General features: G+C 39.5%; 1 protein-coding gene across 6 annotated transcripts in view; it reads right to left on the reverse strand.

Annotated features, from left to right (window-relative positions):
• The window catches only part of SORCS1 (sortilin related VPS10 domain containing receptor 1), a 571683-nt gene that overhangs the window by 253235 nt on the left and 298989 nt on the right, over positions 1–19459 (reverse strand). For all 6 annotated transcript variants that reach the window (XM_049855014.1, XM_049855016.1, XM_049855012.1 and 3 more), the window contains exon 3: positions 14435–14534. In XM_049855014.1, the coding sequence (XP_049710971.1) occupies positions 14435–14534 (100 nt within the window). The remainder of the gene's footprint in view (positions 1–14434; positions 14535–19459) is intronic.

Consider the following 19459-nt stretch of genomic DNA (forward strand, 5'->3'; position numbering starts at 1 on the left):
AATTTATTTATTCATGTATCCATCCACTCATTTATTAACAAATATTTATTGCATTAAGGAACCCTGGTGGCACAATGGTTAAGTGCTTCGCTGATAAATGAAAAGTCGGCAGTTGGAACTCACCCGGCCACTCCTCGTAAGAAAGACCTGGCAATTCGCTCCAGTAAAAATTACAGCCTAGAAAACCCTATGGGACGGATGTACTCCGTCACATAGGGTGTCACTTTGAGTCAAAAATCGACTTGATGAAACCTAACAACAACAATTTATTGAGTTCTTCCTAAGCATCAGCACTGGGGCCTGGGGTTCAAGTGAGCTTTCTTTGGGACCCTCTATGCTGAGTCCTTTGCAGATTTTTAAAGCATGAGGCTTATCTTGCAAAGCTGTCAAGACTGGTATCATGAAATGATAAGCAGGAGGCAAAATGATTTTATACAAGCAGTCTTAAAACGCACATATGGTTTGCTTTTACATTTTCTCTGTGCTTTGCATTTTATCTGAGATTATATAATCCACATTTAAGGCATAAAATTTATTGAAAGTGTATAGAGGAGCTGGCACTTGGTCCCCAAGAACACTAGTAAAAAGTAACATTACAAGAAAAGAATAAAAAAACTGGAGCAATATTTGGAAAACGGTAAACTATGAACTAAAGAACAATGGACTGGTAATGCAAAGACCTGTGTTCTAGTTAAAGACCATAAGTCGCTAACTTGGCTTCAGGTATAAAACAGCAATGTGAAAACCTCCCCTACCCACCTAACAGTATTACTATAAGAATGAGATGATTATACCTACACATATATACATTTTTGTAATTGCTTTGAAAATATACTGTTACATAAGTTGGTCTTGTCACTCTATCACATAAATGACCTTTGTGAAGAAAGTAGGGAGAAGGGAAGGAAGGAAAGAAGGAAGGAGAAAGGGAGGGAGGAAGGGAGCAAGAGAGGGAAGAAGGGGAAGAGAGGGAAGAAGGGAGGGAGAAAGGGAGGCCAGAAGAAAGGAAGGAAAGAAATAAAAGAAGAAACAAACTAAGCAGTTGTAGACAGGTAATATCCAATTTAACATTGTTCTCTCCCACGTATTTATTTCAGAGTTCTTTGTAATTCCCCTGAGTTGGGTTTGTATAGGAGGAACATAATGAACCATGGGCGAGACTTTGTATTTGTAATAAATGGAGCCAAATGGTTTGGGTTTGATAATCTTCTGAGGTTTATCATATGAGCTTAGCCAGTTTCCATTGGTTTCTGGGTAACGGAATGCTGACACGGATCTCCAGGGAGCCAGGTGGCTTCGCGTTCACCTTGTTATACTCCCAGTCGGTCCCAAGGCCCACCAGGGAGGGAAAAGCGAAATGTTGTAGCCCTTGGGAAATTTTAAGCCCTCATACAAATATAACCTCCACAAGTGTATGAAATTTCAAATGGTAAAGAGGGAGGAAAATAGAGCACAATATACCTGCAGAAACCTTTTTCTCTGCAGATTAAGGAATTAATTGCCTTCTCTCAGTTTCGTTGTTAGCACCAGCAGAGCAGGGAGAAGGTGGGAGGAAGAGGCTATTTCTATAAGAAGAGGACACTGCTTTCTTTCGATTAAACCAAACAAGGAAAGGGAAACTTCAAGCTCCATTTACTTTCAGCAAATTGGGACTTCTTGTCTCAATCTGAACGTAGGCAAACTTGTTCCTGGTCGTCATGTTGACACTGTGGCCGTTTCTACCAAAATAACTGGGTAGGTAGAATTTAGCTTTAAAGTCCATTAAAATGCCAGTATCTTCATACCCCCAGCACAACAGAAGTTGTGGGAAGTAGAGGAAAAGTGTGGAAAGAGTTAGAAAGGGGATGATACAGCTTTGACCACACTGCCATGTTTGTTTCCCTAAACTAGCACATCCTAAAGCTCCTGGTCTATCAGAAACACTGATCTCCCAAAGATAAGCATCTGTGATTCTAGAAAAATCGTTTCTAGTTCTTAACGTTCCGATCCCAAGTTTGACTATAGAAATGAGCTTAAGTTTACCTAAAAGGCTGCCATCCTAGCAGAGTGCTGGGGCCTCTGACATAATGTGACAGGTAGAGGGCTCAGTGCCTGATTTCCCACCATCAGGGAATTTGGTCTCTCTGTCAGCTTGCCATAGAGTAGGCCCAGCTAAGCCTGGAGCGGAACAGCCTTGCAATTAGCAGCAAATCACCATGGTGGAGTAACTGGAGAGCTTGCTGATCTGTGAGTCTGGGATAAACCTTCAGGCAGTGTCCCAATTTTTGAATATTATTTATTTAGGCTTTTCCTTTGCATCGACATAAAAGGTGATTTAACTGACAACTATGGCTCATTCTGGTGATCTGCCACTTCTTCCTCCAAAGACAGTGTACATTTTCATTTGTAGATCACGCTTTCGTTTTGGGAAGAAAAACAAGGCGGCAAAGGAAGAAGGCATCTCACCAGTTACACTGGGCATGGAGCCAGGAATACAACAAGCACTGCAGGGGTAAGAAGTAATGGATTTTAATTGGTGCCTAGGGGTAAAGGTCAGCTCTCTTGGAACAATGGGCATTCTCTGGTGGTAACTGACTGAGTCTTCTCTGGGAGTTTGTAAATGTCAGGAATGCACTTCCAAATGGAAACACAAAGGACTTGGGTCTGAGGAACAAAGAAAGCATTAGACAGTCGAGAAAAAATGTAAATCTACTGGTGAAATAATGCATAAATAAAGTCTAAGGGTTTTGTGTCCACACACAAATATGCCACATAAAATAGATTCAAAGGAAAAGTAGACTGCTTCCATTATCAGACAAGTGCCTTCCTGAGATCCAACATCTCTTTCCCCAGCACAAGTTGGGCTCTTATCCTGGACAGCCTCTGAAATTCAAACACTGTAATTGTTTTAGTCAAGTTGAATGAATTTAGCTTCCAATAACAACTACAACGATCCCAGTGAAAAGTGAATTTGCTGAAGGTGAAAGCATTTGTTGAAAATTTCTAGCTATTCACTCTTCCAAGAGAATTTGGGCTCACTGAGAAAGCAGTGAAGAAAGAGATGGACTACCAGTCATCAGAACACCAGAGGACCATCCCGAACCCCCACAAATGCTTCTCTTACTGCCATGTTTCAGTCCATCATCGCCATGGAACAAAGACCTGGGGATCTGTTTCCACAAAGATAACAGCCAAGATAATCCTGTGGGAAGTTGTACCCTGTCACGTGGGATCACTACGAGTCAAAATCGACTCAATGGCACCCAACAACATCTACTAACCTAAAGTTTGGCAGTTTGAAACAACCCAGCAGCACTGCAAAGGAAAGGCCCAATAATCTGCTTCCATAAAGATTATTGCCAAGAAAACCCCATGGAGCAGTTCTACTCTAATACTTGGGGTCACCATTAGTCAGAATCGACTTGATGACGATGGGTTTATATTTTCTAAATCAACAATTAAGATATATCATCTGTCAAAAGAGTACTTCATAAACTTTTGAGTGCAGAAGAGCAGGATGTATAATATGGATTATCAAAAGATTAAGATTTTTGGAAAGAAAAGGTATAGTGCCTGTACCAATGTGAACTCCACGTTCATTTCTACCTACATACCTCTCCCTTCAATCTGTGAGCCCTCTGAGGACAGGGCCCTGTGCTAGACATACTTGTATCTCCACTGCCTGTCATTCCATAAATGTTGATTCAAATAAATTATCTTTTTTCTGTTGTGAATGTCATGACCCATGTCATACCAGACTGCTACATTGGACAACTTAAGCTGTCTCATGCTGCCTTCCTGACTATTCCAGGCTATGGTCTTCTCCAAACTCTCAGGGCCTTTGTCATCTGTACTTTGCAATCCATCATCTTTCTTGCAGTGTCCCTTAATTGCATCCTTGCAGGAGGATGGTAAGCGCCATAAGGACAATGCACAAGGTTCAAGCTTTTTTATATTCACCATAGTACTTACAAAGCACTGGGCACAAGCCAGGCATTCAATTAGATGGGTGTCAATTGATTTCTCCTTAAAATTGCACCTCTCAATCCTATCAATAGCCCTGACTGACCATTAGTTACTAAAGGCAAATGCTGAATATATCAAATTTATAATAAGGTAAATTTTACTTCCATTAATTCAATCTTAATAATGTCACCACCGTCCATTTATTAACTTCACAAGGAAGACAGGAAAAAAGTTTAGAATAACTGAACATAAATTGCTTTATTAGGTTAAAAATTGTAATTCAAATAGGTCACGGAGACTTTGTTTTTTTGGTCTAATTAGTTCATTAAAATCTAATGGAATTAGCATGTCTTAATAGTCAAAACAGGTATGCTTATTCATTTAATTATTTCCATATCACACAAAGCTATGCACTGTACTCTCTGAACACCTGTTTCTCACAGTACGCATGCTGAAAGACAGTTTTCATTTTCTCTTCCGACAAATATTTGCTGTTCTGTAAAGGCTTGCTTGAGTCCACAAAGATTGAGTTCTATGTACATAGCTATTATGATACATATAGCTCTGCTATAATTGATTGTTTATCCATTCATCTTCTCTAGAAGACTGCACAATCCTTAAGAGCAAGGACAATGTCTTGTATCTCTAGTCTCCTTCCTAATTCTTAAAAAAAAAAAAAGGCGCAAAATAGGCATTTGATAAATTTTGGTTGAATTGATAAATGACAGCATAAGGCATAGCCATATAATTTGAAACAGATAATAATTATAACAATGAGGCTAACATTTATTGAGCACTCTCTATGTGCCCAGGCAATGTTCTGCTTTATTTTCACTCTTCATTTGATTTGTTACAACCATTTATATTTTATTTTAGAGATGAGGAAACTGTATTTTGGAGAGGTTAATAAACAAACCAAGAGATAAAGCCCTGTCTAAGGACATACAGTGGCAAAGAGCTACAGCTACTAATTAAAAGGTCAGCCGTTTGAATTCACCAGCTGCTCCTTGGAAACTCTATGGGGTCCTATAGAGTCGCTACGAGTCGGGATCAACTTGAGGGCAATGAGTTTTTATTTTGTTTTGTTTAAGGGCACACAACTAGTATGTGGCGTACTTGGAATTTAAAGCCAGGCAATCTGACTCCAGGGTCCATCATACTAACATTACACCACAACTAATGACTCCACCAAGTAAATATTCACATGACCATCTTTCTACAGCAAAGTGTAGCTCTCTAGAGGCTGGAAATAGGTGTTCAGTTGATACAGCTGATGAGTGTTGAAGATACCAGGTACACACATAAATAAAAGAAAGAGGCCACCACACAGAGGGATGGAGGAGTAGGTAGGAGAAAAAAAAAATTATTATTATTTTTTTTTTTTTAGGTAGGAGAGGCAGCATTAAAAGGACAAAAGTCCATTAAGTTCCACCCGAGCAATAGTATTTGAATCTGTCCCTGGGGAGCTGAGGAGCCTAGCTCTAGGTCTGCCACACCCCCACACTTGAGTCATAATTGTGTTTTCCTTCCTGGCAAAACCAATTTCAGCCACAGCCATCAACATCTTTTACCCCTTTGAAACCACTCAGGAAGAACAGATGATAAGGGTAAATGGTACTCCCTCAGAAAGTCTTAATAAGTTCCTGGTAAATCAGCCCTCCTCTCTGTGAGAGATCTCAAGAGGAGCTTAAACTCCTACTGCTGAAAACATTTATGATTTTATTATATCTTTTTCTTTCACCCTTTCACTGTGCTCTTTGTGTTAGCTTTCTCTCATCACTATTCTGTTAAAGTCTATGTAGTCACCTCTACCATCTTCCCTCTTGGTTAAAATCCACGCCTTTCCTCCTATGTCTTTCCATCTCTTATCTGTGATAGGCTGTGTATTTAGGGTTCTTTTTTTTTTTCTAGTCTTTGTTTTTTTGATTCATCTATATTGTCTTTTTCTCCACTACAGACAAGCTCATTTCCTGGTGGCAGATGCTGTCAATCATGGCAACATTTGGTATAAACACATACAGCCCCAAGCATCAGTAGAACAGAGACTGTTTCTCCCCATCATCAAACTGTATATTCCATACAGCCAAGTCTTTCTACCTATAAGGATCTAAGCCAAGCTTGTTTGCCTACAAGCTGTAGTTTTTTGTTCCACAAAACTTATCATGGTACTTGACTTGAACGAAGGGTTTTGAAATGAGAAATATACCAGAGGTTAAAAAAAAAAGAGGACCAACCAAACCCATTGCTGTTGAGTCAATACTTACTCACAGCAACCCTATAGGACAGAGTAGAACTGCTTCACAGGGTTTCCGAGGTGCAGCTCGTGGATTTGAACTGCCAACCTTTTGGTTAGCAGCCGAGCTCTTAACCACTGTGCTACCAGGGCCCCATTAGAGGTTAGGGACCCAGTAAAAGATGGAGGTATATGCCTAGAGGGAAAGAAGATTAAAACCATCAAAAGACAATTTGGTCCACAAAGGTCAGGTCGGAAGAACGAATGCTTAATTGGAAATTATTTAACCCCTGAGGCTGGTGGTGATCTCTTAATTTCTCCAGGGAAGAAAAAGTGGCTTTATTAAAGATTCATTGACATTGACTTTGTTTTCCTGACAGCACCAAGAGAAAGCCTGGGGCAAGTCTGATATACTGAAGTGAAACATGCCCACCGTAGTAAATATGGCACATTTCTTGTAGCAGCCAGCATTCATCTCCATCCATCATGAGAGCAGCACGGGCTGTTCACTAGAAACAAATGTTCTAGATACAGTACGTCAAACACCGGATGATGGAAACCTCTGAGAAACCACAGGGAGTATGCTGGAAGCAAACAGACCAGAATGTTGAAAAGACCTCTGACTATTTTCCACAGCTGAGCAGAACTAGGAACCAACCTAAAAGAACGCATTTGACCTTCATAAAAGGGTAACGGATGGACACTTAACATTAGGCCAGCCAGATGTCAGGGAATACAAGCTCTAATAAAGACTGATGATGAGGGAAAAATAAATATGTAGACAGATATACACAGGTAAGTAAATAATCTGTTTCTCAAATAGGGTTAAGAAGACAGCCTCTTAGATAATCAACCACTGTGAAACAGTCAACAAGATAAGATACATGCAGTTTCCAGATCAAACTTACTTCATATCTTCCAGAGACTAATTTAGGCCACCTCTATGTCGATTAACTTCCTTTGTTGCTGCTGTTCTTAAAAAGTAACAAAGTCAAAAGATAAAGTTCTATTTTTTTTTTTTTGGTAGAGAACCACCACGTGAACTCAATTAGGAGGCCTTATCCAAACTTAGGAAAAATCAATTTATAGAGCTATCTATCACCTATCTATCTATTTTATGTAACTAGCTAGCCATCTTTGTTTTTAAAATATAACTAATAAAACTCTAAATTAAAACATCAATGTCTTTATACAGTATGAAGAGAAACATGGTCTTCATATAGATATATCTTATTGGTTTTTTTTTTCAAATCAGCAAGCCATAATTAATATTTAATGTACTAGATGCTTATTATATACGATAGGCACATCTTACAAATGAGAAATAATAAATATGTAATTTTAATTATGCAAGAAGCTTCCTTCCCACAACAACAACAACAACAAAATTTTAGCAAATTAATGCTGCATGAAATAGTATAACCTGACAGGTTCTGAGAACTCAGGCAGACTGGAATACATTGGGGATGGGGAGAGACAGATGCAAGGGAGAAGTAACTAGTTTTTGGAATCTATGCAGTGATCATAATTAATTGGCTGACTCTGCAATACCTGTTTTTTTTTTTTTTTTTTTTGGCAGCATTAGTACCAGAGATGCACAGATAAGATTTAATAAAAATCAACTGGGTACCTGCTATATAGTGGACTGTACTATGTTATGATACGTTCTCTGATTTCTACAAAGCTGTACAGGTACACAGCTGTTTCCCTGACCAAATGAAACAACCATGTTACACATGGTAGCTCAGTAACCAGAAAGGGGAATGGGCTAGACCAGGTTTTTGGCTTTCTTTTTCTTTCCCTAAGTATGGTATCAGGAGCCCAGGAGTTGCAGAGGGATTCTCGAGGGCAACCTTGGGGCAAGGAGGAGGTTGCCTAGTGGGCACTGCTCCTGGTACTGTGCCCCTGCTGCAAACAGAACACTCTGTACTTATTCTGTAGCTTGTTTGAAAACCAGGGGCTTGGATGTCTGCTGGAAAATCACCCTGAAAAAAATGTACATGTGGAGTGCTGTCTTGGATTTTTTTTTTTAATGTTCAGGAATAGAACTAAACCATACTTGATGGCCTGACACAGTATAAACATTCAGCTGTACTTAGGAAGGATCAAAGCAGAACATCTTCCCCTTTAGCCATTGTTGCCCAGGTTAAGTGTAGGGAAGCAAGCATTTGTTCACTAAAAAAGTCACTTTTATTGAACTTTGGGAAATGCCACTTCTACTATGTCTCCAAGTTCACGCATTTCACTTCTTTGTGAATAAAACACTCATTCTTTTTAAAAGATTAGAGGCAAATGGATGATCTTGTGTACAAAGGGACAGATAAAAGAGCTAGGGTGGAATGAGCAAGTGTTGAGTGTCCGCCAAGGGAAATGTCATGCACCCCCTTTGATGTATTATACAATACGCTAGTTCCCCTTGGCCCTGCCAGATAACGTGGAGTGAGTGTGATGCAAAGTCCTGGCATTTTAAATATTAATCATGTTCTTCCAGGCTAGAAAAAATAAAATTATACATTATAGCCTAGAAAGGACTGAAACCTACAGGGGTTATTTTTACTTTTTTTTTTACTATCCTTGTTTATTTACTTGAAAGAATTAATTTTTGCAATTAGAGAAAATAAATGACTCAAAGCTGGTTTCACAGGACTCCCTTTTCAAGTTCCAGCCTAGGAGTCCAACACCCTCAGCCATGTGTTAAACACTTACTGTATACTAAGACCTTGTGCTAGGCATGTTAGGGATTACAAAGCTGATCAAGGCACTTTATGCCATCTAGGAGCTTATATTCTAAAAGGAAAATAAGACTTGGTCTACCAGTTAACACTGAGTTGACTCCAACTTATGGTGACTTCATATGCATTACATTAGAACTGTGTTCCATAGGGTTTCAATGGCTGTTTTTTTGTTTTTTTTTTTTTTGGAAATAGATTACCAGGTAGGTCTTTCTTCTAAGGTGCCTCAGGATGGACTCGAACCCCCAACCTACTGGTTAGCAGCCAAGTGCTTTAACTACACCACCAAGGACTCAGATGTGGTCTAACAACTAGAATCCAAAGTGAGAAAAAAGTGCCTAAAAGAGACACAGACGCCTTGGAGATGAAAGAGAATGAGAAAATCTCATTAGCGGAACTGATGAGATTTTATGGGACAGGTGGTGTTTGAAGGGTGTTTTAAAGCCCTAATGATCGTAGCTTTTCTTTTACTAGTTGCATATACCTCAGGCAAATCACTAAACTCTCCAGGATTTAGTTTCCTTATTTTTAGATTTAACAGTAGAATCTGAATATCCCCAAAATATTTTTGGTTATGATTCAACGATTCAAAACATCTTCTTCAGAGAAGTTGGTGATCCCTATTAACCACACCTCTTCCCTTGACCCCAAAGTCACATATGTGGTCTAGACCACCCAACGAAATGACAAAGGAATTAAGCATAGCCAGGATACAAAGAGAAGTGAGGAGTCAATAATCAAACCCTTATTGAGAAAGTGCCACATACAGTACAGTAATTAAATCTAAACATCTGGAGAAAACACAAACAGTGTTTAAGGTTGGCACGTACCAAGAGACCCACAGGAATGATCAATGTGCTGTGAGGAGCTAGAGTCCTATTTATAGGATGAAAGTCTTGGAAGACTGTCTCAGCAGGAATGACATTAATTAAGTGGTGATAACACAGAAATGAGAAGGAACTGGGATGTAAAGGGGGCACAGGAAACACAGAGAACAATACTCTCTAGGTTTCTTCTTGGCTGGGAATGTGGTGCGCAGAGCACCGAGTTGTAACTACTGAATGAACTGGCTGCTCCAAGTTAAAACACAACACAGTTTTTCTTTCTTTCCCCAATGAATTGCACTTTGGTTTTATATTCTTTAATCCTTGAAAACGTTACACAACACCTAGCGAAGGGTGAAGAGCTCAGGCTGGTTGGGAGGGCGATGTGGGAAGCTATTGCTGATAGATGCACACAGAGTATAAAGTTTTCTTTGTAGGCAGAATACAAATAAATTCAGTGAGAATTTAAGGGTGAGACCAACACTTCTGCATTGATTTTTTTTTTTTTTTCTTTCCTACATTTGTATTACTTCTGCCCATCACCCTCTCCATCCCAGCTGTTTCTTTCAGGGACAGGTTAAATCGTCTTTTCTCATAGCAGACTGTATGTATGGAGCCAATAAACCACTGCTGACACCAACGAGTCTTGGGATTTATCATGAACTGGAGGTGGTGGGAATGCTCTCCCCTGGTGACATGATGACAGATAGCTACCCTGTCTTTCCTCTGGCACTGGAGCCTACTCAGCCTTGTTCTTCTGGGCCTAACTCATACATCAGATGCCGGATGTAGGGTTTGTTCCAAAAGAGAGAGTATGAATGAGTTAAGATATACCTGAGAGCAGACTTTCTATGTCTCGTAGTTATTCAAGATTCCCCAGACTGACATATGATAAGATTACAGTTTTTACCGTAACAGGCGTATCCAAGGAAAGCTGCTATAATTTACAGCAGGCTCGCAGAGAACCTGCCAATGGATGATCATCAACTTAAACTGTAAATAATGGCTTGCTTTGTTCTGGACTCTGATCTCACTAATACCCCTAACAAGCTGCCTGCAAAGCCAGGGCATGATGCCCACTCTCAGATACACGTTGACTGAAGAACTGTGCTTGTCCTCATGATGCAGTAAAAATAGCAGTAAGAAGGGGGAGGCACAGAGGGGTTTCTGGGGAATGCAGGACAGCTGCCCTCATGTTGTCAGTTTTATCCCAGTTGTTCCCAATGATGTGAGAAGCAGAGGGAAGTATTTGGTACAAAAGATGTTAACTTGCAAGAAAACACTCTAGAGTCCTGAAAGAATTAATACAATGCTTTAAAGGTGCCTGCCCTTTTCACTGGAGGATAGCAAGCAAGTCCTGGGAGAACTGGAGTGAACATGAGTGCCTTTGTCCTGCGTAATTTATACAGTTTTATTTTCTTTCTTCTTCTTCTTTTTTAGATAGTATTTTATTGATTGAGGGAAATATAGTCACACTTTAAAATGCTATGCAGGTAGTATCTCTTTGGTTCAAGTATGTCCCTTTGCGGGGGAAAGTACATACTTCACGGTGATAAACTGACCTACTATACACAAATATACTGCTATGTCAACTTTATGGATTTTTGCACCATCGTAAAGACCTTCATCGTCTTCCAATATTTCTTAAATCTATCAGCATCTCAGAAAGTGACCCTGAAGGCCTCATTTATCTGTAGAGGAAAAGATCCTTTTGCTTAGGTTCCCCCATAAACATTGTGATTTAAACAGTGTAGGACCACCTCTGCTTCTATGACAGTAACTGGCTCAGAGTCAGCTATGCTCTCATAATCATGGGTAGTGACTCCTCTTTTCCTGGAACTAGGGTCTGCCAAGCCTTAAGATCAGCTAACTGCACTTGGCTAAATGTCTTTCTTAAAGTCCTACAGATAATCATACAGCCTGATAAACGTGGTGCAAAGGGTTAAGCACTTGACTTCTAGATGAAAGGTTGGTGATTCAAATACACCCAGCTGAGCCTAGAAGACAGGCCTGGCGATCTGCCTTCCAAAAGGTCACAGCCTTGAAAACCTTATGGAGCAGTTCTACTCTACACACATAGGGTTGCCATCACTCAGAATCTACTCAACTGAACTGAGTGGATTCTCTGGCAGGGCTCTTTGCTGTATTCCATCTAATCATTGCTGCCAATCTTAGGAGCTACATCTAGACTTGAGAGCCTTATCCTTCATGTCTAGCTCCTGAAAACAACCTTCAAGTCTCCAGACCATCATCGCGCTATTCTGCAGCTACAGGAAAGCCTTCACTTACAGTCAACACCTAGCATCTTATTATTATTATTGATGTTATTTTAGCATGTAAATGCCTTTTTTTTTTTTTTTTTTTGCCTATGTCACTTTACAAATGGGGAATACTAGGTTTGGAAATCTTAAATGACTCACCCAAGGTCACCTGCTAGATAGAAGCAGAGTCAACACAGGAACTTGCATTCCTAAATCTTAGTTGAGGGATTTTCGATTACGAATAGTTATATTGCATTTCCTACAAGAATGCAGGACATTTCAGGGTGGGACATTGGCTTATTGCTCTTTGTGTCCTACAGTGCATAGCACATTGCCTAATATACGGTTTATTGTTAAATAGTTCTAAAAAATTGGTAGGGATTACAAAAATCTATCCAAACCCAGCAAATATAATGAAATTTCATTGTAAAAATAAAGAATATAAATTCAGTGCCTCAATTTGGATCATTAGAGATCATAATCGTTTAGATATAATTGTTGATGATAGACTCATAAGCAGCCAGTAAAGGGAAGACAAGAATGTTCAGGATATAGCTCTAAACTTGAGGTTGGCATTATGGAACTCTCCTGTCCAGTACTATGGCCACTAGCCCCATGTGGCTATTTAAATCCACACTAAAATTAAATAAAATTTAAGATGCAGTTTCTCAGTCACATGAGCCATATTCCAAATGCTTAATAGCCACAAGTGGTTAGTGGCTTTGGTATCATACAACTTAGAGGACCATTTTCATCATCACAGATACTGCCATTTACAGAGGATAATCACTGTTATTACTTCCAATAATTATATGAAGGAGGAGGAGAAAGACAAGAAAAGGAGATAAATGTAGAGGAGAGAAAACATTGACTGAGCCTTTTCTATTTTGTGCTAAGCACTTGAAGTGCTATATTTCATGTAATCCTTACAACTTCCCTGATGAGGTAGGTACTATAATTATCCCCATTTTAAATGTGATGACATAGTACTTGGAGAGATTAAGTAAATCACCATAGTTATACAAGTGCATGGCTGGGTTTTTCATTCTAGCCAACTGCCTCCAGAGTCCACGCCGAACTGATAAGTTATGCTGATTCTATTGGAGAACTTGAAATGTTTAGAGCCAGAGGGAACATTACATTTAACTGCAGTGGCTATTAATCTAGATGCACATATTAAAAAAAAAAAAAAATCTGGGGCATTTTCTCCAGATACAGTCACTAGAGCTTTTCTCCAGAGCAACAGGGATAGGGCCAGGGCACACGCATTTAGGGACCACCAAGTGCTGTTGATGTACAGCCAGAGTTGAGGATGACTGCTTTAGAGATGTTTAAGTCCATCTTCTGCAGTTCCAGGTGAGGAAATGAATAACCTACCCAGATCTAAGATAAGAATCTAGATACTGGTGTTACCATCAAAACAGAATACTGCAAGGGGCATACTAATGAACAGTGCTTTTCTATTTCTTGATGGATATGTTTAGTTCATGTAACCCAGGTTATACTTTGAAATAATAAGTCAGAGCTCAGAATTTGATAATTCAAGCTTATAAACAAACGGAAGGATGTAGTACCACTTTCCACCTGAAAAAAAATAGGTCTTTCTCATATAAAGCAAACGTTTTTCTTCTTGGAAAATAATTTCTCTGAAGAGTAGATAAGCTTTCCTAATAGCAGCAGTACGATCTGGTGTAAACTGTACTGGCTGCCAACAAAGACTCCTGGATTTTAGTGCCAACTGTGCCCATAACTCTGTGATGGGATGTGAGTAAACCATCTCTTTTCTCTGAACCTTAGTTTGCTTATATGGAAAATTAGGGTGTTTGTAAAGGTGACCTCCAGGGCCCCTTCCAGCTAAGATCCATTCTCAAGAGGTACCAATCATACACTCTTTCCAAGGAACCGTCATCTTCTGCCAAATGTGGTGTCTCTACCTGATATTTGTGTCCAGGCTGAACGAACACTAGAATGAAAACTCCAACTTGCCCCAGGTCACTGCATTCACTTTAACTGTAGTTAAACTATTTACTCAATGTCAGGGGAGCTTGGGGGACTCAAGGAGGAATCTGACAGAAGGTCCATCTTTTCTGCTGCCTTATCAATGTTCCTCTGATTCCTGTGACTGATTGGTCAGAGCTATTATGAAAGAGACAGCAGCATCCACTCAACAAAACTCATCGCTGTAGCTGCCTTTCAGGAATGGTAATGATCCACCTACCCCTTGCCCTCCTACATTCACAGCTGCTGATCTGAAAACTATGATGTGTCAGACTTTTTTCTCACCTTAACATCCATCAAGTCATCTTTATGTCTCTAATTCCAGCTTAACTGTAATGAATTTTAGGTAGCTTAAGAGGTTTTTTTTTTTTTTTTTTTAAAGAGGTTAGCCAACTAAGACAGAATCATGAATAAGTAGCATTCTGACTATACACTTCTTACCTTTCGCTTGTTGGTAGGACACACGTACAGATAGCTCAGAATTGTCTTCAACCCAACTTTATCATTCAGCTTCTCATAGGTTGTCCCATAATCGGTTGACCTATAATTCAAAAGGAGCATTAATGAGGACAGAAGTATACGTCATTTGGCTGCTTGTCCGGATAATGCATGTTTTACATAGCAGAATGGCTCTCTGGAGGTTTCTGAATGATTCATGTAGTATATAATGATGCTTAATTATGTACACAGTAGCATCGTTTGAGTGGTTAACATTTGCATTTAAATTGAATTGGTAAAAATTAAAACTCCATCACTTTACTGCTCCTTAATGTATGCACACTGCATAAAGAATGTAGTTAATTTTAAAAGATTAAGAGATGAGGGTGTCCCTAGGATTTGACCAAAGAAATAAAGTGTTTTTAGTTGGATTCGACATCTCCAAACTTTAGCTTTATCACAGTGAAAAAGAAGGTTCTCCTGATTTATCTACAAATTGTGTTTTCTTCCATGAGTCACAGAATATATGGTAGGTCAGTCTCTTCAAAGGTCATTCAGTCTTTTCCTATTATAGTCATGCATCACTTAACATCCACGATATGTTCTGTGAAATAGGACATTATATGATTCGGATGCTGTGCAAACATGGGATTGGATGCTGCTGCCTACGAGTCGAAGCATACACTGTTACACGGTAAACTTTTTATTTGTAAGTAGGGAAAGTTCACATTAAAATAATGATAAAAAGTACAGTACAGAACATACATAAGCCAGTAACACAGAGTTTTATTACGACTATCAAGACATACGTATTATAGGCTATATATGTTCTGTTTCATTATACACCTGGCAGTGCCATCACTTTGTGTAGAAGAGGCATGAGATACACATGTTGTGTGTCGGAAGCTGTTGCATTTGCTATGTGCGGTTATGTCTGTTACTCGTTATCCAATCGGAATTTCTGAACGCTATTATAATGTTATGGAAACATGGATGTGTATGCAATCAGACATTACCTGAACAGATGTTATTTGGTGCATGCCTGCATTTAAAATTAAGAAAATGTCTTAATAAGTGAAATTTCACAATCTTACTCATTGGCCTTTTCCACCAACCCAGAGTTGTGAGGACGTTACCTTGGAACTCCCTTTGTTGTTCCTGCAGATTCTCTCCTCTTTATCTAGCCACCAGTCAGTAACTGAATAAACAGGTTTTAATCGCCTTCTCTATGAACATCTGCTATGTATTTCAGGATCATCATCTTATTAGATCATTACAGCCATATATAGTAGGGAATAGGTGAGAGATGTTAAATGACCTGTTAAAGTCACACAGCTGATAAGTGGGCCAGTTGGAATCTGAATCCAGGTACACTGGCCTTATTAGCCATGTGCTTCTTTCAGTATTGTCTTAGTCACCTAGTGCTGCCATAAAAGAAATACCACAAGTGGATGGCTTTAACAAGGGTAAATTTATTTTCTCACAGTTGAGTAGGTTACAAGTCCAAATTCAGGACGTCAGCTCCAGGGGAAGGCTTTCTCTCTCTGTCGGCTCTGGAGAAAGGTCCTTGTCCTCAATCTTCCCATGGTCGAGGAGCTTCTCAGGCACAGCGGCCCTGGGTCCAAACGACGTGCTCTGCTCCCTGTGCTGCTTTCTTGATAGTATAAGGTCCCCAACTCTCTGCTCACTTCCTTTTCCTTTTATCTCTTGAGAGATAAAAGGTGGCGCAGGCCACACCCCAGGGAAACTCCTTTTACCTTGGATCAAGGAGGTGACCTGAGTATCGGTGGTGTTCCAATCCCACCCTAATCCTCTCAACATAAAATTACAACCACAAAACGGAGGACAACCATACAATACTGAGAATCATGGCCTAACCAAGTTGATACACATTTTTGAGACACACAATTCAATCCGTGACAAGTATACTAACAGCTTGGTTTTTTAATACTTAAAGAAGAGAGACACGAAATTTCTTTTGTCATGTAGGAGAGCCCAATTCAAGCCAGTCATTTATTCATTCAAATTTATACAGCTCCTAAAATATACTAGGTACTGTGTTAAATAATGGGATACAACATATAAGCCCTACTCACAATGATCTATCACTTTGCATAACCTCTAATCTCAAGAATCTAACAGTTTTGTTTGAGAGAGACAGAAACATCCACACAGTTACAATGTGTTAAATGCAATGATGGAGATGTGAATTATAATGCTTTGAAAAAAAAGTTGGTCTAATTAGAAAATACATGCAATAATATAATCATTTAAATTCTTTTCTGATACTGAAAAAGATACAAATACCCACAGGTCATAAAAACCAAATATAAAAAGTTTATGTTAACAACCTCACTAGCATTCATTAAGATGCTACACTGCAGCAAGAAAGATGTGCAATCTGTGGTTCTGGAATTAAGAATTTGTTATGGCTAGGGATTCAAAATATTCTTTCCTGAAATAAATACTGACGTTAAATCAGTACATGATAACTACCAGAGTCAATACTTTAAACAATGTAGACGACATTACAAATCCCAGGAGATTAGTGTATTATTTAAGGAATCCTGGAAGACGTAAGGGCTTGGAAAATGGATAGGATTTTACAAAAGGGAGGTAGGAAAAACATCTTGGACCAAAAGGTACCTGTGTAACCCAAAAAAATTATTGGCTTTCTTCAGGACCAGTCTCTGAACTACTCAAACAAGCCTCAGCTCGATAACCAGGAATATTTGAAAAGCATTCCAAAACTATTTCACAGGAAAGCGTACTCATGAACCAAAACTTCTCAAAATCCGCCTTCCATATCCATTATTGTCTCTTCCAACTCACGGCTGACATGAGGATATTTATTCCTATGCTCTAAGAAACATCTGACACCTTTCCTCAACCAGTGTCATGGACTGAATTGTGGCACCCCAAAATATGTGTCAACTTGGCTAGGCCATGATTGCCTGTACTGAGTGACTGTCCAATCCTTTTGTCATCTGACATGATTTTCCTATGCATCGTAAATCCTACCTCTACAAAGTTAACGAGGCAGGATTAGAGGCAGTTGCATTAATGAGGCAGGACTCAATCTACAAGATTAGGTTTTATTTTAAGTCAATCTCTTTTGAGGTATAAAAGAGAGAAGCCAGCAGGGGGCATGGGGACCTCATGCCACCAAGAAACAAGAGCCAGGAGAATAGCACATCCTTTGGACCTGGGGTCCCTGTGCTGAGAACCTCCTCAACCAGGGAAGATTGATGAAAAGGACAGAGAGAAAGCCTTCTCCTGGAACCAGCACCCTGATTCAAACTTCTAGCCTCCTCAACTGTGACAGAACAAATTTCTCTTTGTTAAAGCCATCCACTTGTGGTATTTGTTATAGCAGCACTAGATGACTAAGACACCTAGTCTACTTTTGGTGTTTGATATTTTCCCTACTCTTAACCTGGCCTTTCTGGGTCAACGTTCTCCTCTATCTAACAATTCTACTCTGCACACACGGAGTCACCACAAATTGGAATTGACTCAATAGCAAGTAACAACAAGAACAGTATTTGTCTCTAAAATTTCACAAGCGTGTCTGACTCCTTTTATTGTGTAGCTTATTCTATTTGTTTTTCTAGACAATAATTAAAAGGTTGAAAACCACACAAGAAGATGCAAAATTTATCTTTGGGGGATGGGAATAGGGTGAAATGTATAAATACTCCATTAATAAATTTTGCCTAGGGAAAGGTGGAAATAAGTAGGACTACATTGTCCATGAGATAATAGTTCGATTTTCCTAGTGCAATAATGGGAATGGAGGCTAGGGAAGCAGGAACCAAGCTATGGAGACTGTGATAATGAGTTTCTTTTAACTCTTATTAACTGGATCTCTGAGCTATTCAATGAATATTTTTGTATTCAAAAAACATACTCTACAAAGGCAAATGAAGATGATTCTTTAGGGATTCTATGTGGAATTATCCTTGTGTGTGTGTGTGTGTGTGTGTGTGTGTGTGTGTGTGTGTATAACTGAAATCCCAGTGTGACAAGGTGATAATGGAGTGACTAGTTCAGATTTACATTAGCAGTTTTCCTTTAGGAGAGATTATATTATGTTATTGGGCACTTTTCTCTTATTATAAAACCACCTATCCACTAATCCAGCTCCCTCAAGGTATGTGTCATTATTTTTGTGCCATCTCTGGCCCCCTGGTTTTGAAAGATCAAAAACTAAACCAAAACTTCCTGAGATAATACTCAATTACAGCAGATGTAAAGGGTTAAACATTATGGCATTGTAATATATTGGATAGAAAGAAAAAAATTGTGCACTTTTACATGTCCAAATGGTATAGACTAGTGATTCTCCAAGGGTGCCATAAGAGTAGATAAGCCCATATTGGAGTTAGAGTGTGAAGAGGTGTCATGTGCAGAACTGACAATCAACTGACATATACCGCTACAATGGTATAGCAATACTGGGCGTGAAAATACTTGTAAACCAATTGGTAAGTAATCACAGTCCCAAATTCCTTGAGTGGCTGCTCTTCCCACCCTCACCACCATGGCCTCTCCCTTGAAGACCTCCTAGATCTCTGCAACCAAAAGATGGAGGGCTGGCACAGCAGGGGTCCCCAAGAAACTTGCTCCAATGCTAAGACCAACATCTGTTCTGATTGATCAGTGCATATGCCAATCAGCCTGAGCCTCAGTGGGGAAGACAGGGACCTAGAGAGTAGCACTGCACCCTGGAAAAAAATTCCCAGTGCCCATATGCATTCTCCACTTCACAGCTAACAGATCATCCAGGTATCCTCACATGTTGAATTATGAGAATTGAAGTCGCCTAGACACCTGGGCAACAGGGGAGAGCAGACAGGGAGAGCAGTGGGCTGGCTGGTGAGCCAGTATACTGGTTGTTAAATATTTTAATTATCATCCCTGGGTATGGCGGTGGGTGTTTTCCAAGGTCAGAGCTGATTTGGTCAAATTTAATGTTCCTTTACTTAGAGCTTTTCATGGATTTTAATATTCTAAATGTGAAACTCT

The sequence above is a fragment of the Elephas maximus genome, chromosome 16 (genome assembly GCF_024166365.1).
Source record: "Elephas maximus indicus isolate mEleMax1 chromosome 16, mEleMax1 primary haplotype, whole genome shotgun sequence".
In the NCBI taxonomy this organism is placed as follows: Eukaryota; Metazoa; Chordata; class Mammalia; order Proboscidea; family Elephantidae; genus Elephas; species Elephas maximus.